Source organism: Nylanderia fulva, unplaced genomic scaffold, assembly GCF_048542155.1.
Source record: "Nylanderia fulva isolate GAGA-0341 unplaced genomic scaffold, ASM4854215v1 Scaffold23, whole genome shotgun sequence".
NCBI classification, from domain to species: Eukaryota; Metazoa; Arthropoda; class Insecta; order Hymenoptera; family Formicidae; genus Nylanderia; species Nylanderia fulva.
This window is the reverse complement of record NW_028190293.1, coordinates 582,250-610,156: the sequence shown is the minus strand read 5'-3', so window position 1 is coordinate 610,156 and position 27,907 is coordinate 582,250. Positions and strand designations below refer to the sequence as shown.

The window sequence follows — 27,907 nt, the reverse complement described above, 5'->3', positions numbered from 1 at the left end:
AGATAACGATATTCGGAACATGAAACGAATCAATGCCTGTCAATAAAAGGCGCCTGCTCTCTGCGATCTGGAAGAGATCTCGTGCGGAGAGCTACTTTCTCAGGTAAAATGCATGCGATAAGCGTAAATTAATTTTTTCACCAGTTAATTTTTTTTTCTTCCAGTAGCGTGAAGTCACTTTCATCCTTCGCACCCGGATATTTTACGTAAGTAGTAAAAATATTCTTGTATCGTTGATAGCAGATATCTTGGTCGATTGACGCAATAAATATTCGATATGAGCGATATCGATACATTTTTATATATATATATATATAATTTATATATAATAACTTACGGGAGTCGGAAGTGAGCGTCCATCTGGCCGGATGTGCGATTCTCTCTCGGATTTTCTCCCCGAATTACGTTACGGCTTAGCTAATTAGAGCGAAGGCGATATCGAAATCTCGTTCTCCTCCTCGACGAGGATTCGCATTCGCGATTCGCTCGCGCGATCGGGAACACTCCGACTCCGACTCTGATTTCACTCGGACGGGTGAAGTTGACAGCTTCTTATTGCGTGTTATTCACTCTCGATATATATCGCAAAAAGTACGAGAAAAATGTTTACGCGGTGAAGTGATGCGTTGTTTGTTATCGATACTCGAGATCGAGATAGATTTCAACGTGAATTTAGCCAATTAATCGTCTGAAGTTTCGCTCGATTTGTCAAAGATGGGCAACGGGAGCTCGAAAGATAATCATCATCAAAACAGCCATCAAAACAGAATGTAAGTGTCTTTTCCCTAGTCGAGATTTTTCTTCCACTTTCGACCTCAGTTTTTAATTTAATTTATCTTATTTAATTAAATATTTTACTTTAATTTATCGTCGATACTTTATAAGTTGTTAGATCACTTTCTTTCTAACCTATTTAGTTCTTATAGTTTTGTCGAAAACTTCTTTTTTTAAACCTCTAAGCCAGAAACTATTTATTTAATTATTATCTATTTGAAAAAAAAAGTAGGAGGTTTGATATGTAAATTAAATTGATCGAAATTCTCTCTAAAATTTATGAACGTGAGAAAATTGAGGTTAAAAATGAGAGGAAAATTTTAATTAAGATTTGTGTTTCTCTTTATTGCATTTTTCTTAAATGCAATATATCATATCAGTATGTTAATCACTGAAAAATCAGAGAATAATCATTGATAAATAGTCTCAGTTATAGCACTGCAAATTAATAAAATATCTTATTTGAAATAATTATAATTAGTGATATATAGTAACAGCTGTTCTAATTAATCATATTTTAGAATATATTCTATATGAGATAAAATAGCGATATATTTTGTTAAAGAAATATTTGAGGTTGATCAAGAGCCTTGTCGACTTTTTGTTTATTACATCTTAAGAGTAAAAATAACATATAACTCTGAATTTAAATATATGTTATAATTATATGTTTATTTCACATATGTGTGCAAATAGTCTTTTCGTGAAAAATTAGCAATTCAAAATGAATAAAAAAAACTTTTGCAAACGATTATTACTGACTTTTAAGGAAAACAAGTATTTTTATTTAAAAAAAAATTAGTAAAATATTCACTGATTTTATGATAATTGCTCATCTAATCAGTGACCTTTTGATTGATTCAATTTAAAACAGCAATGAATTTATTTTCTTGATCATATGACTTTAAAACATAACAAAAAAAAATACAAAGTCATCCATGAAATATTGGTATTTTATAACATACAATGTTAGCAACTATCTCGCGATTATTGATTTAAGTCACAAATAAAATTCTGACACGAGAAATGATAACAAATATTATTTTAACTCTTGTTTCATTACACAATCTTGATAATAACTATTTTTTGAAAAAACTCGAGGGGGACTTGCGTCATTTAGAATTGTGTACATAAATGCAATAGCTTGAGATTGAATCATTTAGTATTTAGCTCGAAGAGAACATTTTTTTCCGTTCTCTCTTTGTTATTTCTTTAAATTATATATATATGACATTAATATAATAATTTAATTTTTAATATCTTCATAGATACTTAAAAAAAATTTAATACATATCTTCGCATAGATATCAATATACTTTGTTATATGTAGTAATAATGCAACTTTTGCATTTTTGATATCTCAATTTTATAAAAATGTATTTATATTTTTATAACTAATGTTCTACATTAATATTGAAAAGTTAAAGGCCAATATCAATATTGGAATTAACGTTGCGTGAAAATCACGTTTCTTCAATCACGTTTCTTCAATCACGTTTGATACGCGTGTCATATATATATACATATATATTGATAACTCGCTGATAAGCTACATCGATTGATCCCAGTTTCCTTGCTTAAAAAAAAAACAAGTATAATAGTAGTTACTCATAGAAAAATTAACTTGGTAATTCGCGCGATATACATATGTATTAAACGAGATACGTCAGAGCCGTCTTCTCGCAGACGCTAAAGATAATAAGAGGCATGTGGGATCGTGTAGTAGTTTTAGTCTACGTAGAACATGCCCTCGAGACAATTCCTGAGGTCGTTCGGTTACGGTTTGACGGGTCTTCGAAGTCCCCGATCAGACGGTTTGCGTCATGTCATCCGGGATCTCGAGTCCGAGGGTTGTCAGCTTCCTTTGTGCAACGGTATCAGGTAAAACTGACGTATATAAGTGTGCAGATCGATCTGTCACAATTGTCCGGGCAACACGTGAAACACTTGCGTCATTCTCTCTTTCACTGAATGTAGATCGTTTCGAGAATTTTTTTCTTTATTACGCGTGAATAGAAAAGTAAATTTTGTACATTATTATATAACGTGTCTTCTTATTAAAGGAATTATGTGTATATTTATTTTATAATTTATGTACATAGATAAACATTTATTTATTAATTACTCATTAATTTTGGAAATATAATGAACAGTTTAGGTATAGAAGAAAATATATTAAATAAAAAAATATACATTTAGATTTATTATTTAGGATAATAATTTATTTATTTATAACTTTTCCTGAATAATATTTCATGCTTTCTCAGTTTTTTTACATTTTGTATAACTACAAAAAATATATATATATGTAACATATATTTATGCATATAGTATGAAATAATGCTTCAATAATTTTGCAACTAACTGGGATAGTAAATGCACAGTCATTGAGTTAAGTAATTTGATTAAAACTTTAATCTCGTTATAAAGGGAGAGAGCAAAAATGCGATTGGAATTTTATTGAACTTTGTTCTGACAGACTAATGGGTTTCTACAATTGTAGAATTGATTTCTGTGCAACATTTTTTATCATTGATTAAAGATGTTCATTAGTCGATGGATGCACAACACGCGCGATCGCGCGATGAACGCGCGTGCGCTGAACTATGCCTCTTTACAGACACGTATTTATAGGTACTCGATGCAATCTATATTTACCGATTAATAATTAAGTAATAGATATACAATATTACACATAATATTATATAATATTATATATACAAATATGAATACATTTTTATTGTTGAAATAAAAAGAAGAAAAATAGAATGCGTGCAACTTAAATGATGTGCGTATATATACACATGTGTATGTGTGTGTATTTAATTAAAACTTTTATTATAAGTATTATATTTTATATTATAAGAATTAAAATAATAATGTTTTAAGTAATGTTATAATAATTTAAACTCGGATAATATTTTTTGACAGAAATCAGCTGATCACTGTCAAAAAGATTAAATGAGTTTAAAGTATTATAGCATATTATTTAAAATATATTATTATTTTAATTTATAAAAATTTCAAAATTTAACTGATAAATTAATGCTTTTATAATCAGTTGCTTTCTATCAAGAAATATATTAATAAAACGTTAATATACTAATTATACTTTAAAATAATGTTAAAAAAATAAAATATAGTAATATATTTAAATATATTATAATTACAATAAGGTATTACAATATGTTATATTATATTATTCTGATTAATATTTTTTGACAGAAATCAGCTGATTTCTGTCAAAAATATTAATTAAGTTGAAATATATATATATATATATATATATATATATATATATACATACATATTAATTAAAATATAAAATATACATTGAAATATATTGTCTTATGAAACAAAGAAAAGGTTTATAAGTTTTTGATTAAGTTCAGAATATAATATATATTTTTTTCATTATCAGTCAAACAAAAACTAATTCGTAATGTAGAAATAATTATCAGCATAAAGTTGAAATAAGAAATAAATATTTAAAATACGTAAGAATGAAAAACATGAATCATATTAAAGAAAAAAAGATAGACGCCTTTAGCAGGTACGGTAGTGCTCTTTATTTTCCCTCATGCTCTTTGATCACGCCGACGCACACACATCACGTCACTGTCGCGTTCTCTATCCTACCAACGACGACGGTGTCTGCGTTGCGTGTGTATGCGTCCGACGGTATTCTCTCACAGTCAGAGATATCTGGCATTCGTTCGCAGGAACCAAAGCAGTAGTCGTTCCGACTGCAGCAAGAGCAAAACGTCAAGCATGTCGAGCGTGGAGCGCGATCAGCTGGGCCAACGAGGAAGCGGCGACTCGTTCTGCGCCGGTCTTTTGCGCGGCCTCGACCATATCAGGGACCCGCAGTTGAACAAGGTGTGTGATTGTGTATCGCATAATAAATGCTTTTGCTGTATAGTCCCCGAGATAATTGCTATTCGTCACGTTTATTATTCGCATCATTATTTATGTACGAGCGGCCAACGATGCTGTTTTAAATAAGGCTTTTGGAATTAGCGCGGTGGAAAAATTGTTATTGCAAAGGTTAATTGAAAAAAGATGAATGTTTTTAATTTTTATAAAAATAACAGAAACAAATTATAGAATTTTTCCGGAGAGAGAGAGAGAGAAAAATAATGTCGATATCTTTTTATCTTCGATATAAGCGGATCATCCCTTTTGATTAACGAAACATATATGTCATCACTTCGTAAAATATTGATTCATCATTCATTGATTCATTCGCCCAGTCGAAAATGTAAAAAAGTTAAAAGAAGAAATTACGGATATTTTTTATTAGCTAGTACAAAACTTTGTTCGCGATATTGCACTCTTTCTTTCTCTCAGAAAAAACTCATCCAGATCATTTTAAAGCGTTATTAAAACACAAATATTGATGCAATCGTTACGACATGATTGTCAGCACACTGTCCACTGCGCTTCGCAAAATACGTGCAACCGTACGATAATTTATACCAAGAAAATGTTTCGCGGGAAGTTTAACTTAAATGATAATAATATCTTATGACGCAAATATGTTGAGTTCGACAATAAAATGCAAAATGACTTTGCAAACTAACTCGTGGTAATGTCTTTCCACGCTTGCGCAATCTCAGAGCTCGATACATGTATAGTTGATGAGCGTCCTTCATCGTAACTTAATACGTTCCTGAAGTTCCTTAAAATTTTCTTTTAAAGTTCCTTTAAAGTTCTTTTAAAGTTCCTTTAAGTTTTCTTTAAAGTTACTTTAAATTTCTTTAAAGTTCCTTTAAGTTTTCTTTAAAGTTACTTTAAATTTATTTTAAAGTCCCTTTAAATTTCTTTAAAGTCCCTTTAAATTTCTTTAAAGTTCCTTTAAATTTTCTCTTCGAAATCATTTAGACAAAGTCTAAACTTGAAAATGAGTTTTTGTTATTTTCGAATAAAAATAAAATGATAGACACTTTGATCTCTTTGCCAAAACAGATAAATATTTAATATTTTATTTTTAAAACTGATTTTAAAAAAATTAATCATTTGTTGTCAGATTTCATATAAAAGAGTATAATGTTTTCAATTGTAGCTTTCAAAAATTACGAGAGACTACATTTAAATTTTTTCACGAAACCATTTATGTGTGAAGTAACTTTGTAATTATTTGCAAAATTAACTTAATTTTCATTTGCGCAACAAGATTACAGAGCGTAAGAGTCGAGAGAAATAAAATTTAGTTGCTTAATAATATCTTCATATCGTATGCGCAAAACATTTCTGTTCAAAGTCGGTCTCGTTTCGACGCGATCCTTGCGGTAGGTCATGGAGAGAGAGTCACTTTATATTCAAGAAATCAAGAATAGGGTGCCGTATATCGATCCGTGCATAGGGTCGCCGTCACACGGGAGTCAAGAACCCCGGCAACCGTTTCCACGGTCGGTTGTTTTGTCGCGGGATGCGAAAATCTCGCGTGATTGAGAAAAAAAGTGATCGGGTGACTGTGCGCGCCGGAGATAAATGGAGACCGATTGGTGGACTCTCGTCCCGGATCGGAATCGCGCCAAGCGCATTCCCGAGACTCTGCTCGCTCTGGATGGAAGGGTACATCCTCGTATTTTTCATTTTGCACCGATATTTCGCGATGTCGCGTTACACCTTTCCTCTTCTTCAAATTTATCATTTTTCTCTTTTTATCATAATTATTAGATCTTCTTCTTTTTAAACCGACGCTTCTTGATCAAAGATATATCAATGTTGTATTATATTATTTCTTTAATTTTATTTTAAGTTTTGTTCATTGCCTATTGCTGAAGAGTAAGAGCTGGAATTTTAACTCTTGCATAACTGGTTTGGTGTCTAAATGTCAATTAATTTTAATCATAGAACTTGATTTTTATTCTTTATCTTGTCTTTTAATTCCAGATTTCAATAATTAATCAAATTAATTGTATATAATAATAACCATCCATTATGATGGTGAAAATTAAGAGTTACAGATATAGTGTCAAGTTGTAAACATATAAAAAAATAATATATTTTTAGTTATGTATAAACATGATGAGTGTATAATTTGAAAGCGATAATTATTACTTTATTTAATGATCGCATACGTCTGAGAAAATACCAAATCTCATTTCCGCAAACAGCCTTGTCAGCATTATTAACACACTCATATAGATAAACAATGATTGTATCTATTAAAGAAACAACGTAAATTAGCATGCAAATTAGCATTAAATAAATATAAACTTTAAGTGTGTTTCACAATTCATTTAATTATATTATGTTAGGAGAAAACATTTTTTATGTTAGTAAATATATATATATATATATATATATATAAAATTAAAAAATTTTTCTCTCAGTCAAAATTAAAACAAAATAGCACAACAATAATTTTGTTTAGAAATAAAATATATTAGTAAAATTTTAGTTGGTCTTCCTTTTAAGGTATGTGTTAATAGACAGAAAGAGACGAATTCTTTCACACTTATATATAGTGGAAAAATACAGACTCGCGAACGCTGACCTCTCCTTTGAATTAGATTAATTTGGATCGCCTTAGTGGTTCGACCAGAGTCATTTCAGAAAAAAATACTTATCGAAAGCTGACAATGCTATTGTTTTATCCAGCTTATACGTGGTAAAAAATATCGAGAGAATTCAAAGACAGTAATGCGTGTGTTTCATGCAACACATTGAGAGGAGCATTTAAAAAATTAAATACCTTATATTTCTCGCAAAAAATATCTCTAGAGATCTTATTCGTCCAAGGTCGATCTTATGTAACGAGAACGAGGGTATTACTATTATTGTTTCGCGATAAGTTATCGCACACCTTAAGCTATCTATACGACAATGCATTATTGTTATCGAGAACAAAAGTAACAGAGTATAAATATATACATTCGGATGTGCAAAGAAAAAATTGCAAGGTTTTTCCTGAACATTTCCAAAATATGTGCATAAAAATCATTTTTCTCATTTTTTTATATCCAAATAATTCAGGCGCATATACAAATATATTTTTAAAGTATTTTGTCTTTAAACTAATTGCATTTTAATGACCAACAGTTTTAATTAACAGAAAATATGTATATATGATTTTGAAATAATTTAGAATCTATATATAAATGATAAAAAGCGCGAGGAATATCTTTATTCTTTTAAATTGAATTAATATGTTATCAGTGAAAAACAGTCAATAATTGTTGATGATATCAATATATGTATTAAATGTATGCAGCTGCAAATCAGTCATAGAAAGAATCAATTAGTGATAATTGTTTTAAAGTGTGTCTTATAATATTAATATACGAAATTAATTTAACAATATATTTGATAAAAAAAAATCTTTTGTCACAGAAATATATTCGACTACTTCTTTATTTTTTTGTGGATTTATCATACCACAAAAAAAAATAATTTAAAGGAAAAGATTGTGGGGACAAGATATCGATGCGGTTTGCTTTATCACTTCTCGCACGAATAATATCTACATAAACTCAGTTGAACTTTTCCCGTGGTTGAAAATAATGGAATCACCGCCGGTTCATCAACCGCAGTCAGATAAGTCGACCTGATAACTTGCAAATTACGTTCGTTTTCAAAGTCGATGTTTCACTATAACACTCATTGCATCATCGCACGATTTATACGATTTCGCGGAGTTTCTCGTATATTATATTCGTAATTAAGTTTGGAAAAATATTGTTCTAAATATACAATTAAAAATTATATATATATCGTTTTTTTTTAATTTTTAATTTTGTAGCAATTATTTATAATGATGATTTTCTAATATATTCCCCTCATTAATGATAGAACTGACAATCAGCATTTGTGCTAGAATAGGAATCTTTGCGTTCGAAATGTGAGCATTTGTTAAATTTCAATGACGGAATAATAATTGTAACAGTTGCGTGGACAGTAACCGTTTGATTGATCGATAGTTTCAAGATTATTTGGCACAGCTTAACATTCGCTTTGAAGGAGAAATATCTCTAAGATATAATTACATCATCATCCGTTGAGAGTACATATTATATTCATAGTTCAATTATACGAATAAAAAAGAAATATAAGTAATATTATGTCATTTTACAAATATTGTATAATAAATTTTCTTCTCCAGTTTTGCAAAATTCAATTTATTCTAGCATAACATCATCTGTGCAAGATTCGATTAGATGTGTAACTATGATGTTGCCACAGGCATTTTGAAAGTTAGTATCCTTGCAAGTGAATGTAGATCATACGAGGTTCTCTATCTTTCGTGTACATATATAGGTACCTAAATAATTTCCATCTTCACTGGATTCTATCGTGACACACGCATGCACATTGGCCAATCCAGTTGGCAAAAATCGAGGTAGCACCACGATCAGCAGATCACCTTTCACCCACGCTAGTTGCATAATCAGCACATCCTTTTAATTGCGGCCAGAGTCGATGCTATCGGGGCACAAAAAGTCAGACTTAAAGATATCGCAAAACAAATTTGCCTCTCAGACTGAATTAATTCGTAAAGAATTTTCTAATCTTTCTGATTCGCGAGAAGAAATTAACGATAATGACATGTTCATGTCACGTGTGTCAGCATATTAAATGCTATCTTTCGCAAAAATATACTCTGATGATAGAAACACGAGATCAAATAAATTGAAATATATATTTAATATGTTCGAGATACCAGGATTCGATTTAATTTTTTCCTCAAGTCTCAAAACAAGCAAAAGATTAGTACAAGTAAAAATATAAATGACATTCGATTTAAAATTTTTTTCCACGACATAAGACTCCTGGATCCTTATCGCAGCCATTAGATTGTGATATCAGAAGCGAAAAAGCATACAAAAATTATTAGATGCCATTTTTAAGAAAGATATCTTAATGAAACACTTTCAGATGGCTTATATAGTCATTTTGCAGTTGTTAATTGACTATAAAGGGTATACTTTTCGAGGTATTTCAAGAGTGTGCTGAAGCCATCTGAAGTGTTGTTTCGAAATGGTATTTAAGAATTTTTAGTATGGTTTCTCGTCTCTGACGTCACAATTCCAACTTGGTTGGCCAGGAGTCGTAAGAACCTAATTGCACAATTAAATAACTGCGTCTCGTTTCAGGGTATGGCGTTCACCATCGAGGAAAGACAGATGCTTGGTATACATGGTCTTCTACCGGCAGCTGTGAAAAGCCAAGATGAGCAGCTGGAGCTCTGTCGTCTCAATCTGGAACGTTACACGGACGATCTCTCGAAATACATATATCTCATAGGCCTACTGGTACATACCGATGAAACAAACGCGGCGACTGTACCGCTTCGGATCGGAGATCTATTATGGATCTCCCGGTCTTCGGCTTAATCAGGCTTTCCTTCTTGTACACTTCTCTCACGTTGATTCTTACATAGAGTCTTGTTCCTCCTAGGACAGAAACGAGAAACTCTTCTACCGTTTGTTGGCAGAGGACGTAGGTAAAATGATGCCCCTGGTGTACACGCCAACTGTAGGTCTAGCCTGTCAGAAGTTCGGTCTGATCTATCGCAGGCCCCGTGGTCTCTTCGTGAGCATCCACGATCGAGGTCACGTCTACGATGTTCTGAAAAACTGGCCCGAACACGACATACGAGCGATCGTCGTCACGGACGGCGAGAGAATACTGGGATTGGGTGATCTGGGTGCACATGGGATGGGTATCCCAATTGGGAAACTGTCATTGTACACCGCATTGGCTGGCATCAAACCTCATCAGTGTCTGCCTATTACCCTGGACGTTGGTACTAATACTCAGGTGCGCGAAAATACGCTCACTTTTTAACACCAAACGACTCTTCATCTGGTTGTCCTTCATCAATGACTCTCTTTGTGATTTTTCATTTAAAAAATGCATTCCCTTTTTTTGCAGTCGTTACTGGACGATCCTCTGTATATTGGTCATAGACACAGACGCGTCACCGGACAAGAATACGACGACTTCCTGGACGAATTCATGGAGTCTGTCGTGAGACGATACGGTCCAAACACGTTGATCCAGTTCGAGGACTTTGGGAACGCTAACGCGTTCAGACTGCTCCAGAAATATCGCAATGATTATTGTACCTTCAACGACGATATCCAGGGCACCGCTTCTGTCGCAGTCGCTGGATTATTGGCGTCGCTCCGTGTCACGCAAACAAAACTCTCGGAGAACACGATCGTGTTTCAGGGTGCCGGAGAGGTGCGCGTGCAAGTCTTTTTTTTAAGTCATTATAAAATGAATCGAGAGAAATATGTGTGAGTCATAAACAAACTATTCGCAGGCGTCATTAGGTATTGCAGCATTGTGCGTCATGGCGATGCTGAAGGAAGGAGTGACCGAGGAGGAAGCTAAGAGTAAAATCTGGATGGTGGACTCTAAAGGACTCCTGGTGAAAGATCGTCCAAAGGGCGGACTGACGGAGCATAAATTGCATTTTGCTCGTGACGATCAACCAATCGACACCCTGTTGGACGTTGTCAAGGCTGCCAAACCGTCGGTTCTCATCGGCGCAGCTGCTGTCCGGGGTGCTTTCACGGAGGAAATATTGAGGGAGATGGCACGAAACAACGAAACCCCCATCATCTTCGCTCTGAGTAATCCAACGAGCAAGGCGGAATGTACTGCTGAAGAAGCGTACATTGCTACGGAGGTGAGAATAGATTACGTATATATATTCTCGTCCAGGAACCTGTTTTCTGCAATTTTCATCAAGCTTTCTAATCTCTAAGGAACACAGTCGTATTAAATTCTTACGTCAAAAGCAATTATTCAATATGGAATCATAAAATATATCTAAAGTTCTTTCGTCTCGAGTATCATAGATGAATTATACATATTCAATACAGGAGAAATATAGAGTTGGTATATTTTAATTATAATTTGATGATTGTAATAAAAGCAAAAATGAGATCCTTAAAATATATATGCAAATCTCAAAAATATGTAATTTTTAGCAGTATTCCTGGACATTGAATTAACTGTTTGAATTAATAGGGGAGATGCATATTTGCGAGTGGCTCGCCTTTCGCGCCGGTGACGTACAACAATAAGACCTTCCATCCCGGTCAGGGTAACAACAGTTACATCTTCCCTGGAATCGCGCTGGCCGTGATATGCGCCGGTATGCGCACCATTCCCGAAGAAACCTTCCTCATCGCCGCGTCGACTCTTGCCGAAATGGTAACGCAAACGGACCTGGACAATGGAACTCTTTATCCGCCGCTGAATGACATACAGCAATGTTCGTTGAACATAGCGTGCGCGCTCATGAAATATGCCTACGATAACTGTGAGTAGAAATACTGTTGTACAAATGTTAGCGTATATGCGTTATATATGTAAATTTATCTTCTTTTTTTAGGCATCGCGTCCGTCCATCCGCAGCCTAAAGATTGCGAGAGCTTCATCAAGGCACAATTGTACGATACGAGCTATAAATCGTCTGTACCACCAGTTTATTCGTGGCCTAAGCTATAAACCTTCGTTAATTGGATGAAGATTTATTTTTTACACACCGATTACTTTGGGTCCACGAAAAAGACTTCACACAAACGTTCCCAGGGAAACGAATTCTACTTGTGTCCCTAAAGCCTGTTGATCGGGCTTATTTTATTTCAAGTATCGCGTACTAGTAGAATATATTATTAATTTATAACAAAAAAAAGTTACGCAAAAGTCGCAACGATAAACTCGAGTTTTAAAAAGTGAAGCAACATTATTTAAAGGTATAAATGTACAAGATGTATAAGAGTTGATTTGCTGGTTGAACAAATAAAATATCGACGCTGGTTTGAAAGAAGTGTATTTATTGCTACTCGGAATATCGCTTGTTTTGCAGAAGTAGACATCCCCCATTTAAACACGAGCAGCAAGTATATAATATCCTTCATTTCGCAGATATAGTATAACTAAGGTCAAACAAAAAAACTTATACGGGTGACACGAGTTGTGCAAATCAAACGTGACGAAAAAAGTGAGAACGGGATGACCTTCGCGTGCGCAAGAAACATTAATGTTTCTATATAATATTTACAATATACGTTTTTCGATTTAACTATAAATTTTCATTTGAATATAATTATAATAAAATATTTAAAAAATTAATAAAATTTAGTTTTTTTAGGCCGAAAATCCAAAGATTATAACATAATAAATCGCACAAATATGTCGCGAAGAATTCCTCATGGTTCATCAGAAACTTGCAAGTGACTTTCATCATATGCAAATACAAAAAAAAAGAATTGTTGACAGAATAGTCTCTAAGACATAATTATGTATATTTCTATGCTTTAAGATGCATGTAATTCACAACGATGAAATTGGTGATTGTTATTCGTACACTCCCTCTCTCGTTCGCTCGTTCGCTTTCTCTCGATTCCAATCAACTTTACTGTCGCGTAAAACTATCTTTGCTATATCGCTATAGTCCGTTGCTCACGGCTAGAACACGTCCGTGATCGTCAATTTATAACGAATAATATATTATAAACTTCGGACCCAAAGGTGATCTTTGATAACTCCAAACTTTGCGTTATTTTAGTCGCATATTAACATGGTAATAAATTTAAGGGACACAAATGTACAGAAGAGCATTTAAAAAAATTGCTTACAATCGTGGGACTCTGTTACGCTACACTGAGCAGACACACTGGCCTATCCGCGCCAGTAACGGGGACCGCGTGTCGCCGTTTCGATGATCGATAATCGTGATAGAAATAAACGATACTCATCAACGACGAAAAGTAATCTGATCGTGCGTCGTCGAATGCACTCGAATAATCAAGTCCAAGCTTCACCGGGCACTACCGTCTTCCCTACATATAGATTCAAGTTACATCGAGTGCGGGAATCCAAAACTGTGAAAAACCCAATGATCGGTATCTATACATGCACGCATGCATACACGCGCGCACACACACACACACACACACATGCACGCTATTTAGCCTTTAGCAAGTTCAATTTTGCTCGCGACTCGTTTCACGTCATCGGGTTTCGTTGCTACGAAAGAGACATGTTTTCATGAAAACTAATGATACCAAAACAAAGACGTAGGGCAGTAGTGTCGTTGAAAGCGGAGTGTCTGTCCAGCACGGAGGTCGGTCCCTTTCCTAACTTCATCGAGAGAGTGAGTGTGATCGTTCGTGGGACTGTTGAGAGTCACCGGCTGCCCGTGGATCGGGCAATCTCTGAGAAGCCGGTAGAGCGTCGAAAAATGGATGCGTCAATGCATCCTTCAGAGTGAGGCGCTGCGAAGGTTCGTACTCAAGCATTTTCTGAATAAGATTGAATAAATGGCGATGCTCCTCGTCGTCGGACAGCATGTAACGCTACAACAAAAATAATATATCGTTTTACGATATTATTCTGTTAAATTATATATTAATACAAAAAAACAATTAGTTGATCGCTAATTTAATAAATGTTCATATTCATTGATAAAATTTCAATCTTACAAATTCGATTTTAATCCTTAATTGAAAGCATAATCAAAATACTAACGTGCAATGGTTTGCAGTTATCTCGAACGTATCTACCGGCCGAGCTCTTGTCGTCCCAATCCAATTTGCCATGATAAAAGTACTTAGTTTTGGTCTTGCGAGCCATGCGACTCGGTATCACGCCGAGTATGCGTTCCATCATCGCCAAATGCTCGCGATTATCGTGCGTCTGAAATAACGTAATGCCCAGGTATAACTCGAACAAGATGCAGCCAATGGACCAGACGTCACACGGTTGAGACCAACCCAATTCTGTGAAATACAGAAAGATTGATAATATATATTCATATATACCGTACATTTTGAATCTAAAGAATATTAAAAAAGAGATTACACTTACCTAGAATTACTTCAGGTGCTCTGTAATGTCTCGTGCTTACAATCGTACTATGGTGTTCATGATCGAAGGTAGCGCTACCAAAATCGATGAGCCTGATGTCGGTTCGTTTCACGCGTCTCGTGTCTCTCCGCTTGAAAAGAAAGAGCTTTTTTGAAACACTTTAGAATGAAAGCTTATTCTAAAGGCCAAATTTTGGGGTTCGACCATTCGATAATAATTTAAATCGTTATCGACCAATAGCACACCTTTTTACTATTATATGAACTCTCGTAATCCGAGTCGACGAATAGGATATTCTCAGGCTTGAGATCCGTGTGCGTAAGTTTGTTGTCGTGCAAAAACTTGACGGCGTAACAGAGCTGATAACCCATGTGCCTAACGTGCTCCAATGGATACGGTTGATAGCTGTTGTCCCTCTGTAACACAGATATAATTTTGTCAGAAATCTCGAATTCGTTCGCAAACTTCAGGGTCGGTGCCAGGAAGTAGATACTTACCAAAAAGTCGAAAACGCTCAGACCCAGCATTTCGAACGCGATGCACATATGTCCGTGGTAATTGAACCAGTCGAGCATCTTTACGCACAGGCTAAAATAATCGATAATTAGTTGTCTATCGACAATTATCACCACCTTATATAATTCGTATTTACAAAATTTAAATGATAAAAAAATATTCTTTCGCTTGTGTAGATTTAACAGACAAAAAGGAAGTAGCCTGTAACTTTCTTTCCACCAAAACTACTCGCAAAGACGATAAAGATACCAACTGTTGGCCTTCCGGATCCTTGACGGCAATCTTCTCAAGGGCGTTTATCTCCAACTTTGCCGCCTCTCTGTACTTCTCCACGTTCTTAATGATCTTTAGAGCCATCACGTGATCCCTAGAATATTTATCACAAGATGATCATGATATCTGAATAATGTATGCGTGTCGTCATCGTTTCAAATCCAGCATCCCATGAGGGTAAAAGCGTGTGGATAAAATATTTGCAACGATCCAGGCACTTTGCCCGTAATTTTACATATTCCACTAAAGAGAGATCTAATTCGTGAAACGCGCTCGGCTCGTAAAACAAAGTGCAAGGCCATCCTATTATTGCGACCACTCGCGCGTCATTTTGTGTGACAGTGGCGGATAGCTATTTCTGCTCTCATACCGCCGGCAACACTCGCGCGACGAGTCGTAACACGCGCGTTTGAAAGATTTTCCTCAGCAAAATGAAACGAGATGACGCGCGGAAAGAGAGAGAGAGAGAAACAGAGAGAGAGAAGGAGAAGTAGAGTATGGAAATAAATAAACGGTCGAACTAGACGTAGAATGTGTGCGGATAGACGCACGCGAGGACAGACTATATCTTACGTACTTAAAAGCTGAACTGGCACTTACATTTGCAAGTCCTTAACCTTGACAACTTTTCCAAAAGTACCCTCTCCTAGGGTGGCCAGTACTTTATCTGTAATGCAAAAACCAGGGTAAATGCCCGGCGGATACAGGCCTCGCGACCATCGCGGAGAGTTCTCGTCCGGCGTTGACCGGTTAAGGGACACCTTCTCGCTCTTTGGAGAGCAACAAGGCTCTTCCCGCTTCGGGAAAAATCGTCGCGTTTAAAGAAAAAAAAAGACAGAAAAAAAGAGAAAAAGAAACGCTGGTGAGACTCCTCCGCGCGGGCGCTTAGCCGATCAGTGCGTTATGTATTTATAATCGTGTATGTATCGCGGTTTAAACGGTGATAAACGGAATAATGAATAAACGAAGAATGATATCGTAGTTTTTTTAAAAAATATCGATCGGAATGCTGCTCGCCTAAAAAGCCCCATGATTGAAGGGGATAGATAGCAGCCTGACAGCTTCGACGAACATTCTCGGCATTCACTAGTCGATGGAGATGGAGGACAAGTCGTTTCGTTTTCATTGTTCGCGACGCGTGTCAATTAATTAATTAATTAATTAAAGAGACGGTCTCGAGGGAAACGAGACCGCATTCCAGAACGCGAAAGTGAATGCCGGATGTCCTCGGAGTATTATAAGAACGAGAAACACGTCATCCCGAAGAGGATGTATCGAGGAGATAGCGCAAGCATTCTTTCTTTTTCTTTTTTAATTATCTCTGCTCCCTTCCTCCGACTCTCTGTCTCCGAATTAGACTCTCGCTTGAGGGAACCGCGAGATGATGCAATTCGTCAACGAAAGGAACGAGAAGGAATCTTTTTTTGCAGCTATTTCCCGATAATCGTCGTCGAGCTGACGAGTCTTTCTCTATTTCGTGCTATCGAGAAACGTGGTGACTATATATGCACGTTACTTATCATTCTGAAATAAATCGTTATAGGTAAGGTAGATAGACAAAAAGAGAGAGGCTATTTTTTGCTCTTTTCGCGTATCCCGCGTTAGCGGAAAAAGTGATCCGAAAAAATCGACAGGGTAGAATATCTTTTCGATCTAGTCAGAGAGAAAATCGCGCTTAATCGTGTCTATATAAATATATAGATATATTAGTACGCGAGTTAATGTTCTCCACTAAATATATGCAGCATATATCTATATATATGCGCGTATACGCGTACACTAAACAGCGAGAACATTACAATGTGATTAACGCGTAAATTGTGTTACTTTTGTTGTGGTGTAGATATTGTTTAATATAGTATATATAATGCCTAGATAGTTTAGGCGGGAAGAAATGAAAGAGAGAAAGAGAGAGAGAGAGAGAGAGAGAAAGATAGAGAAAGAGTGAAAGAGAAAGAGAGAAAAAGAGAGAAAAGAGAAAGAGAGACAGAGTAGGGGCAGACCGTAGATACCGATCGATCAGTTATAATCGACCTGAGACTCGCTTAAATCTACTACAATGAGTGTATTATAATCACGAACATCTATTTGCCAGGATGTCGCCGGATTGGTATACAAGGTGGCCGTCTTCGTCGTCCTCGACGGAGGGCGGTCGTGGGCTCTATTCGGGCCGGCGTTATCGGTATCGTGCGATCCCAAGTGAGTGGACCCAATTCAGTACCCCCGTGTTCGCGTCGCCCCGACATTCGGTACACGTGGTGGTCGTAGATGGTCGCCGTCGATGGAGTCGCATCATCATCCAGAGTCCAGAGGTAGACGAAGGAAGGCCGAAGATGGTATCCAAGTCCACGTCGTCAAGAGGACATCACCCGATCATCCACCGTCACCGCCACCCACCACCGCGGAATCCCGGCGGCGAGACGACCCGTGTAACACGCGGCAGAGAACACGTGTGTAAGCACGGGACGAACGTACGAGTGTGTCGGTGGGAGGTAGAGGAGGGTTGAGGATAACATCGTCATTCGCGCGGTTGTTGTCGTCGTCATCATCATCATCATCACGATCATCATCATCATCATCATCATCATCATGATCATCATCACCCGCCGTCATTGTCAGAGAGAGAAAGAGAAAGAGACGCCACCCGAGTCCGAGACACCCCCGTGAGAGAGACCGATTGTCCGTCGTGCGTGCCATATCCATTCCGTGTGTTTCCGTTCCATTCCATTCCATTACAACGGAGATGGTAACCCAACAATCAGAGAGAAAGGGGAGAGGGCAAAATGGTTTGCCAAGTCAGAAAGTTGCGGTTACGAATTTACCATCGGCACAAAGCGCATATAATTATGTATTCTTTTTTTTCGTTTTTTTTTCAGTATTTTATGCGTTTTTTTGCATTAGTTTTTTAACGGGGTAGTTGTTTTCCTATTTTAATTACTTGTTTTTTTTTCTTTAAATTTTCACTCGCCTATCTTACTCTTACGTTATATACTCGTGTTAGACCTGGTATATGCGTGCCTTTTGAAGGAGCCGTCTCAACACAGGCCAGAGCACTTCGTACGACCACGAATGCACATTCTTAAATATATGTATTAAGTATATATGTAGACAGATAGAGAAAAGCAGAGATAGAATCATGTGCGTTATGTACATACAATTCGCGGTAAGATAAACACGGCGGCTTCAATGATTAAATATATATATAATATAAAATGCATCGGCGAACGAATTGTTCTCCAAACGTTTACCCAATCTTGGCGGAGGATAAATAAAGATATGACAAAAAAAGAAAAACGAAAAAAAAATGAAAAAGAGAAAAAAAAGGCAAATTTACACGAACGAGACTGGACAGCTTCTTCGAAGTGCTCGTGACACACGTTACCTTTCATCTAACACGTTCGGAGATGGTATATATATATATAGCTTTATTAAATTTGTTAATTGCTCGATAGAGAAAGACAGAAACTCCGTCAATCAAGTACTTACGTGCTCGTTCGGCGAACGGTCGCTCCACGACGATCGATTTAGATTTTAGCTTTAGATTGTCTAGATTGTTTTCTCGATCCTCATTATCATGGGCCGCGACCGTTGCCGGGTGATCGAGTGTTTGCGATCGGTCTTTCGACCCTACCTTGTCGAAAGCACAAACACGCGCGTACCGAATCGCTAGAGCCAGCTAGCCGTTTTCTACTAGTTATGGTAGAATAAAAACAAAAGGTATCCGAAACAAAGAAGCAGACCCCTGTACTCTCTCGTAGTCTTGGACACGTCAATCATCGAAATAAATGGATAAATTTCAGAATCATGCTTAAAGTCTAACTTTCCGATTAGTACAAACGCGCGCGTCAGCATCAGTTTTGGATATCGAGTCATCGTGTTGAGAGGAAACGTTGCCCGATCTATTAAACTCTGAGATGAGTGAATCGAGTCTCTATATAAATATTTGCAAATATGCATATCTATGAAACGTGACTCGAATCGACAACAGAGAGAATCGATTGTATCGCGCTCGGAATTATTACGTTGATAAGATAGATCGGGCAAGTGTCCCAGAGATTTCAAGGTACTCTCATGGCAAACATTGGCAAGCGTGCAGTGTTTCTTGGCTTATCGAAGAGGCATGGCTGTTATAGTTAATAGTCTGTTCAACGACAAGCGAGAAGTGATAGGTAAAAGTTTGTACTTTTGCATACTTAAACATACACACACACACACACACGCATATAGACGAGAAAGGCAAAACAGTGGCAACGGACACGCTCTGCTCAAAACGAGACGGAAACCCCCCGGATCACGTGGTTAGGTTCGACAACTTACGATCGCGTCCACCTCGCTAATCGCGTTCGACGCTATCGCGTTCTTGGACGCGTGGTCCTTCTGATTGTTACAATGATTGCTCTTCCTGTACTTGCTGGCGATGAGCTCCGTCGTGCTGGGACACACGTTCGCCGTTTGTCCAGCGGATGCCAATTGAGTGTAGGTATCCTCCATCGCGGCGTACTTCAGGATCAGACTCTGGATCTCCTTTCGCTTGGCCACTCTATCCGAGATCGTTGGATCGTCCTCCGTCGTCAACGCGGCATTTCTGGCAACGCTCTCGTTGTTCTCCGCGTTGCTGTTGGCGATCGGCGTTCTGTCCGGATCCACCGCAACTTCCCCAACGTCCACGAACGACTCGATCTTGATCGGTCGGGATAATTTCAGAGACGTTGAGTGAATATCCAGCTGTTCGCTCTTACCGTTTCGATGCGGTCTGACCTTCCGACTGTGCGTTTCCGTGTGTCCAGACTTGTGTCTGCCATAGCGACGATAAGCTTCCGAGTTGAGCAGGACCTGCGTACGATCCACACGACCGTAGGCAGGTGTCTTTTCTCGCCTGGGCTCTCTGCTGATCGCGGAACTCACGTAGGGATAAGCCTTTTCGCTGAGAAGCACGCTGGTAGAACTTTTGACGATGGTGCGGCTCATCGAGGGCTCCAGGGTCTTGTCGTCGCGTACGAACGGACTGTCGTCCCGACGATAATAGCTGTGATCTCGGTCCTTCCGCGAATAATCGCGTGCGTTCTGCTCCGAATCGTCAGCTGGTCTCTTGCCGGAATACCTCTCCAGAATCGTGTTGTACTTGTCCTCCAAGCGGTTCCGCGTGCTACCCAATCGGCTGATGTGGGGCGATCTAGCGCGATCGTTGAGCGTAGATGTGCCGCGCACTCGGGTGGTCAGTTTTTGGAGAAGACTCGTGCAGGAGTCGCTCAGCATCTGCGTCACGCTCGTCGTGGTGGACGAGCGCGCGTAGCGATTTCGCCGTGAGCCCTGTCGGGAGGTCGACATGTTGTCGCGCGGTGCGAATATGAACATTTATAACAGTTGCGAATTACGACTGAAGTCTTGCGAACCTTACACTCGAAAAGATCGTCTCTGGATCTCCACGAGCGAACTCAGCGCAAACTTTGGTTGAATCGTCCGAGAAGAGCAGCTGCGACAGCCGCTCGAAAACACCACCGAGGCTGACGAAACGATTCTCTACACAGATACATCACTCTATGGGATAGGCGAGAAGACGCCGATTCGCGCGAGAGAACGACACGCCGAAGGAAGGCAACCAAACTGCGACCACGACGACGGTCAGGAAGACGACGATGACGATGATGATGGCGACGACGACGACGACGACGACAACGACGACGACGACGAGAAGGAGACGAACTCGCTGCGCCCCGCCAAATACTCTCTCGTCGCACTAAAAATATCAGGGAGCGGTGGTGAGCTCGCTCCGACGAGAACGATTCATCCTCCTCTCTCGAGAGGCGACTCTCCGAAAGCGATCAGAAAACGGAGCGACGAAGAGAGGCACGATTAGCGTAACTTGGTACGCGCGATCGCAAACGAAAGAGGGACGGACGCGAAACAGAAATAGAGAAAGACAAAGAGCGAGATGTACAGGTGGGAAGAAGAGGAAAAAGACGGAGGGCGAAACAGAAGATGGAGAGGGATCACCACCGGTGGTATTACGTAAATTTTCTCTCGGCGCTTATTCGGAACGCGCCAAACTTTCGATCAAGCCTCTTCGACTTCTCGTGCTTTCAGATGCACGATCAAGGGGGAAGAGAGATTCGCTCTTCCGTCCGCGAAGAGGAGTGTTTTTACGATTATTTTACGGGAAAACTAGTGCTTTTCCACACGATCAATCGCGTCGTTTCTTCTCTTCTTACCTTGACATACATAGAAATTGCGAAACGCGCCACGATGCTAATCCGATGTAGGTCTGCCTAATATTGGCCACACTTGATAGTTGGCATTTTTCTCAATAAAGATGTGTCATTGATGTGTCAGAATGATAAGCAAATGCAAATAATTCTGTATCAGGTACGATACAAAAATATTAATATCATCAAAAATAATCAAGATCATCAAACAAAGATAAGATATAAAATGAGTAGCATTTTGATTAAAAAAAATCCAAATTAATTTAAAGATAAATGGATAAAATATAAATATCGAGATAAATATTATAAATTTAGAACTTTTAGCTAAAATTAAGAGGATATAATTAATAGATTGATAGATAGGTTCGTGGACTCTAGTACTATTAATAAAATTCGAGTCGTCTTCAAGGTCACGATGTCGAAGATATCGCCCTATCATGTGTACGCGTGTTGTAGATTTTAAGTCCAAGTATCGGTATAAATACACGCAGTTTACAAAATAGCGACGCAGTTTATTCGGGCGGACTACTCGCCCACATCGGTTTCAGAGATGATCTCAAAAATATTTTCTAGCGAAGCGAGTCCGATTAATTTGGCTCGCGTTAGAAATTGGACTATTCAAAATTACAGACATGTATATGCACGTATTTTTTTTATCTAAAAGAATAAAAATGAAAAAAATTTAGTATATCAAATTTCTGCTAACATTTCATATTACACGAATAATTCTGAAGATAAAACTTTTATCCGTACTAATTGCAAATGCAAAACATGAATACAAATCATAAATCGTATCACTGTTTTGTGTTACTCAATGAATCATATAGTGTCATTCCTCCATTAGGTCGCTTGCGATAACGGTAGCAAAACGGAACGATCAACATCGCAGCGGAAAGTTACGCGAATGTTTCTCCCGCTCCCTATTCCGAGGAAATATTGACCAAGGTTAGGTCATACTATCGGGTTAAAAACGGGGTGAGAAAAGCAAACGAGAGAGGAAAGAGGCCTTTGTCGTGCTCTGGAGTATTCGCTTCGTTCTCCAAGTTGCTTCCTCGCGAGAACGGGCTAGCTATGCCAAATATAAATCGGCAGCCCGAAACGCGTGCGCCACGATAGTCACGCGTAGACAAGATGAGAACTCGCCGTCAGCGCGTGCAGTGTTCAAATGTTAAAAGTCCTAGCTGGAGGTTCGCAGCATCGCGTCACCGCTGTTGCCTGCATGGCGAATGGCCAACAGAAATGTACGTTCTGTATACGTTAACTCTTTCATCGAAGAGGAAAACACCAGTCTAATTCATCAAACTATTTACGCATTCAACATTCCATACAGTTACAAAACTGTTAAAAATATTTCGACAAAGCCTTGACGTTGAAACTGACGAAAAATAAGAATTTAATATTTCATAGTTAAAAAAAACAACACTTAAACTAATCAATTTTTCACGTGTTCTGACATTGCTAATAATCTCCAAGTAGCAAACTGACGTACGCTTGCTATCTGGGTCTTTTCATCCTAACCAATTATTTCTTTAGTAATACAAAAGCAATATATTTCCAGAGAACTAATGCTGTTAAATTCTCTGAATGTGCAGGGAGAGGAATTGGAGCAGAAGTCTGAAGCGATAATAAGTACGATTGTAAAGACACCGAGCAGACAATGCGCACACACACTCTAGTGAATAATTAACATCGAATGTTGTGGAGCCATACGAAGGTCTCTGTTGATGCTACCTCGGAAGTCGACGTGTTGTTAGTTTCAGGCGTGACGTCAAGTTTCGCGTCGAATTCTCTCGTGGTCTCGATGACATTGCGCTGCAGCCACTCGTGACGTCGGTCCCAATCGTGACGCGGCCACCAAGATACGCTTCCACAAGGCATCAGCAGACTTACTTCCTGATTCGTCACTGTCTGGAAGGTCGACGACGACGATGACGCGGCCGATGATAGACTACCATGGTCGGCCAGGCCGCCACCGTCGCCGTCAAACGCGATCCAACTTCCAGAATCCAGGTTGATAGGAAGAAGGAATAAAGAGAGAAGGAAAGAGAGAGAGAGAGAAAAAGAGATGGTTTACCCGGGCACCTCGCGCCGCGTCTCACGAGTACATCTTGTGCCAACTGCAACGCGTGTATTTCTAAATTCAGGTTAAACAATTCTAGGTCGTCGGCGGATAGCCTTTTCTAACCACAGCGATGATACGAAATCGACACTATTCTACGTATTCCTTCAATTCTCTGTAATTCGTTGCTCTTGAAACACTAGATCCTGGAACTTTCTTTGATTTAGATCTAAAGATGCTTTCCGATATCGATGACTCTTCATCCAAGCGTTGTTGCGTTCAGGTTGAAACTCGAAGGCGAAGGGTACTCGCCTTCATCGTGGAACTTGCTCGCGAATCGTAGCCTTCGCGGTTGCCTTGGACCGGCTTATCTGCCGGTACAATGTTTCCCGACGACGACGACGACGACGGCGATGATGTTGCGTTGGCCATCTGGCGCAAACTCGCACTAAAACCGCGGCGAAACTGCGTGACGAGTCCGCCTCGAAAATAGTCGCCGGTCGAAAATAGCCGGCGTCAAGTAAGAAAGAAGAATCATCGGCATTCGCTTCGGATATACACGCGTGCTCGTTGCGCCGTAAGAATTTCCAGGGACTGTTTTGATGGAGCGCTAACTCCGCTCCCTGCACGCTTCCATATCGGAGGATCTCCGCTACGCACCGAGGCTCGATAAGTAGATCATCGAAAACTAATTCGAACGTTTAATATAACGTCACGAACTCTAGTATCTCCGTTATCCCAGAAACCAGCTTAAAAAGTGATCGATTCTTCGCAGTCAATTCTCGACGATTTCGATTCATCTCCACACATTCACGCTTTCATACATGGCCTGCCATCGTTTGGTCATCATACACACACACATGCGTAGAGAATTAGTTTATACTGCAAAATTTTACGAGAACAACATTTACAGTAATAAAATCGCTTTAATCGCTTCATAAAGAGTCTGCATTATTCAAAAATAAAAATCTAAGAACGAAAGTTTAATCAAAACACACACACATGCTTATATCAATTAGAAAAATAAATCTGATTCAATCGTTATTAGAGTTTGCCATGAGAGTTTCCAAGAGATCACTTAAAGAGAATATGCCCCACATGAATAAATAATTTCGAAAATCTTTCTATATACATATTTGAAAAAAAAATGAAAAAATATGTTATAAAACTTGAAAAGTTTTTCGTATACATAAAAATAATAGCCGGTATTCATATTCCGATCTTATATTTAAGATCGTCTTAAGTCTGAACTACGCAGCCATTTGATTGGTTGAAAAGGGTCTGAAGTCAACCTCCGATCAGATTTAAGGTCTTAAATATAAGATCGAACTATAAATATACCGGCCAATATCTATGGTATTCAATGAAACTTCCCGATAACGAGTAATATCGACGAGAGTACGACAGAGTACAAAAGCGCCGTCTGCTATTGTGTATGTTTTCGTAGGGTTAGGGGTATGATCGAATATCTCGAACTGTTTGTAGGTCGTTGCATCACGCGGCGTAGTACATTATATATATATACGGTGTCGAAAAAGAGCGCGAAATACTGATGCCGTTACGTGTGTTATATTGTCCCTCGGACTCACCTGACTCCTGGTGGACGGGGATCGATGACGGTGCCGCTCCTGGCTGACCGACGACGAGCCATGGTGACGATGAAGGCGCGTACGACGGGACGATGTTGGATGAACCAGGTGGACACGATCCCGATCACGATCACGATGACCGTGTTGTCGACCGCTACTGGGTGATCGACGATGGCTGCGTTTGTATCGACGTTCCTGGCTGGTGCCTCGTTCATGTTGACGAGACCTCAGCACTCGTTCGCCGCTGAAATACACAGATTCGAATTAATATATAAAAATTACGATAAAACAAAAATCTCAATCTTGTGTGCATAGTATTTCGTGTATTTTAATATATTCATATTTATTTTATATATTATCCGCAACCTATTTAAGAAACCAAGGATTTGTTTCAACATAGTCGAATCAGTTTTAAATTATAAAAACGTAGACTTCTGATAGTTACAATCATTTTTTTTGTTCGTTGATCTCCACTTTGATCACGAATTGAAACTTTAAAAACATGATGAAGCAAAGGGCTATTTGTTTTTTATTTTCTCTTAGAAAATACGGTCGCCGTAGATATAAGGGACAAATTTAAATATAGTTGATTTAGTCTAAAAGGTTCTTTAAAACTAAATTGAACGGAATATATTTTATCGTCTAGTCTCAGGTTCTTTAAGACTAAAATGAACGATGTATTGTAATATTTATCCAAAGCTAATTTAAAAATGTGTGGCGTAGAAGTTGAACGTTTGACACGATCTGGAGCGAAACTAAGAGGGAATCAAGGTTGTTTTATGTCACGTATAACGTGTTTCTATCAGAGTATATAGCCGTGCGAGACGACCCAATTAATTTGCTCTCCTCAAATAGCCTATCCAGTTTGCTTAATATAATGAGAGAAAGAACACTTTTTAAAAAAATAATTTTAAACGGCACAAGATAAATCTCTGCTTAAATGAAACATTACAATCTAAAATATTAAGATTCTCTCGAATAAAAATAAATGGCATTGAATATTGTCGTGTAACAGTTTTGTATCATCAATAAGTACTTCGTTATTTTTCTCTTCAGTTTACGACGTATCAATTATTGATGCAATATATTATTCACGAAAGAATAATCACTTCGGTTATAAATATTCACCAGCGCTTTCACGAAACTTTGTAAAAATATACAGAGTATCAGCTGATTAAAGCGCGACTAGAAAGCGCACAAAAATTTATTCGTGATGATTCATAAACGGAACAGAGACCGTCCAGCTCTAATTAGATGAGGTCTGGACGACGTTGAATTTTAATCGATCGTCTTGAAATCTTATACGTAGAGATCAATTTAATCCATCAAGAAAGTATGTGTGTGCGTGGAGAAGAAACGATTGTTTCAATTTAAATACCTATATATCGCTAGCAGCTGAGATTATTAGTCGCCGAAGCACGCAAAAGGATCCGAAGACTCGTCTCGAGTGACACGTCAGACGATCATTGTGTTTCGCACTTTTTTGTTCTGCATGGTGCATCAACCGTACAATAGGTTCACGGTCAAGCAACCGACTGAATCGAATTTCAGCCATTGAACTTGTCTAAAGATTTACGCCCGTGAGAGTTTTCGGTGAACGCTGTCAAATGTTAATTTTTTTTCTGAGACGATTGGCAAATAAAAATTTACAATGAAACACGTCATTTCTCAGCAATGACACTACTTTATCTCTCCTCTTAGCATTTCTTTAATCAATAAATTTTGTTGATGAAAGATGGAAGCGAAAAACGCGTCAAAGAATCTGTCCGGGTTGTCTCTTTTGGAGACTGTCCAAGTCGAAAATCTCCAAGTGAAAGATATGGAATAACTAAATGGGACATGAAAGAGATGAGATACTGTGTCACCCTTTAACATTATTACCACCTACGACTTGGCAAATATCACCACGTGTGGTTTACATGTATAAAAAGAACAAAGATACTTTCCGAACGAAAACAGTTGTATATTCTTCACATATTTATTACGAATGCAGGTCAGTAAATTCACGAGAAAATTCATCATCTTTTTACCTCTAAATAAATACGACTAGACACTTGTGTCGCGATGCAAAAAGCATATATTATAAGACAGCTGACTAAAATTATGTCCAAAGAAACATGTTAAAAATGATTAATCACTGCTCATTCCAGATATACTTTGCTACTTTTTTCAATAAATTAGTTACAAGAATGTGTCTCGTATCATAAGAAATTCTAATAAATGAGGAGAGATAGTTTTTATGTTTAAGAAAATTAAATCTTTACACACGGACGAAATTGTTTCGTTTGTGAAAAAATAGCAAGCTTGTTTTATATAATACTATACCTTGGAATCCAGGAAGCAAAGGCGGTGTACAGGATCGGCATCTTTTAATTTTTATTCGTTTCGCGACCTAGATTGCAATTAAGGAGATTCGTGATGCTCGGTTTTAAAGAAATAATTGCTTTAATTATTTAAAAATTTATAGAAAAATTGTCGATTTATCAAACGAATTAATGAATAATAAAGTTAATTATATTCATTATACGTGTTTATCACAGTTCAATCTTCCCGGATCCCATTTAGATAATAGCATCACCGACAGACACTTTGCTGTTTTAAATAGGCCCGTTATCAGCTCGATAATATTATGTTACAAATACTTCAAAGTATTCATA

General features: G+C 37.9%; 3 protein-coding genes and 1 long non-coding RNA gene across 8 annotated transcripts in view; 2 read left to right on the top strand and 2 right to left on the bottom strand.

Moving 5' to 3' along the window:
• Positions 1 to 937, bottom strand: part of LOC114933417 (uncharacterized) — a 31,340-nt gene extending 30,403 nt beyond the window's left edge. Inside the window, exon 1 of the long non-coding RNA XR_003820056.2 lies at positions 338 to 937. This is a non-coding gene — a long non-coding RNA (uncharacterized LOC114933417). The remainder of the gene's footprint in view (positions 1 to 337) is intronic.
• Men (NADP-dependent malic enzyme) lies at positions 18 to 12,568 on the top strand. 5 transcript variants are annotated; one of them, XM_029305772.2, is made up of 9 exons: positions 18 to 103; positions 168 to 206; positions 4,497 to 4,653; positions 9,876 to 10,034; positions 10,180 to 10,542; positions 10,657 to 10,968; positions 11,051 to 11,419; positions 11,764 to 12,058; positions 12,131 to 12,568. In XM_029305772.2, exons 1-9 carry the CDS (start codon positions 33 to 35, stop codon positions 12,244 to 12,246), a joined length of 1,881 nt encoding a protein of 626 aa, XP_029161605.1. In that variant the 5' UTR covers positions 18 to 32; the 3' UTR covers positions 12,247 to 12,568. The 5 variants fall into 5 exon arrangements, with proteins under 5 accessions (XP_029161605.1, XP_029161597.1, XP_029161616.2 ...); XM_029305764.2 differs by having other exon boundaries at positions 165 to 206; XM_029305783.2 differs by lacking the exons at positions 18 to 103; positions 168 to 206 and adding an exon at positions 354 to 770.
• Positions 12,555 to 23,327, bottom strand: LOC114933211 (Darkener of apricot). The gene is made up of 9 exons (XM_029305693.2): positions 19,717 to 23,327; positions 17,482 to 17,560; positions 16,000 to 16,066; positions 15,380 to 15,493; positions 15,108 to 15,198; positions 14,856 to 15,026; positions 14,611 to 14,740; positions 14,272 to 14,522; positions 12,555 to 14,099 (listed from the first exon to the last, which is right to left on the bottom strand). Exons 1-9 carry the CDS (start codon positions 20,752 to 20,754, stop codon positions 13,887 to 13,889), a joined length of 2,154 nt encoding a protein of 717 aa, XP_029161526.1. The 5' UTR covers positions 20,755 to 23,327; the 3' UTR covers positions 12,555 to 13,886.
• On the top strand, positions 19,391 to 22,212 carry LOC146723116 (uncharacterized). The gene is made up of 2 exons (XM_085483130.1): positions 19,391 to 19,568; positions 20,928 to 22,212. The coding sequence occupies exons 1-2, from the start codon at positions 19,520 to 19,522 to the stop codon at positions 21,254 to 21,256; spliced, it is 378 nt and encodes a 125-aa protein (XP_085339256.1). The 5' UTR covers positions 19,391 to 19,519; the 3' UTR covers positions 21,257 to 22,212.
• Positions 23,328 to 27,907: the final 4,580 nt, after the last annotated feature.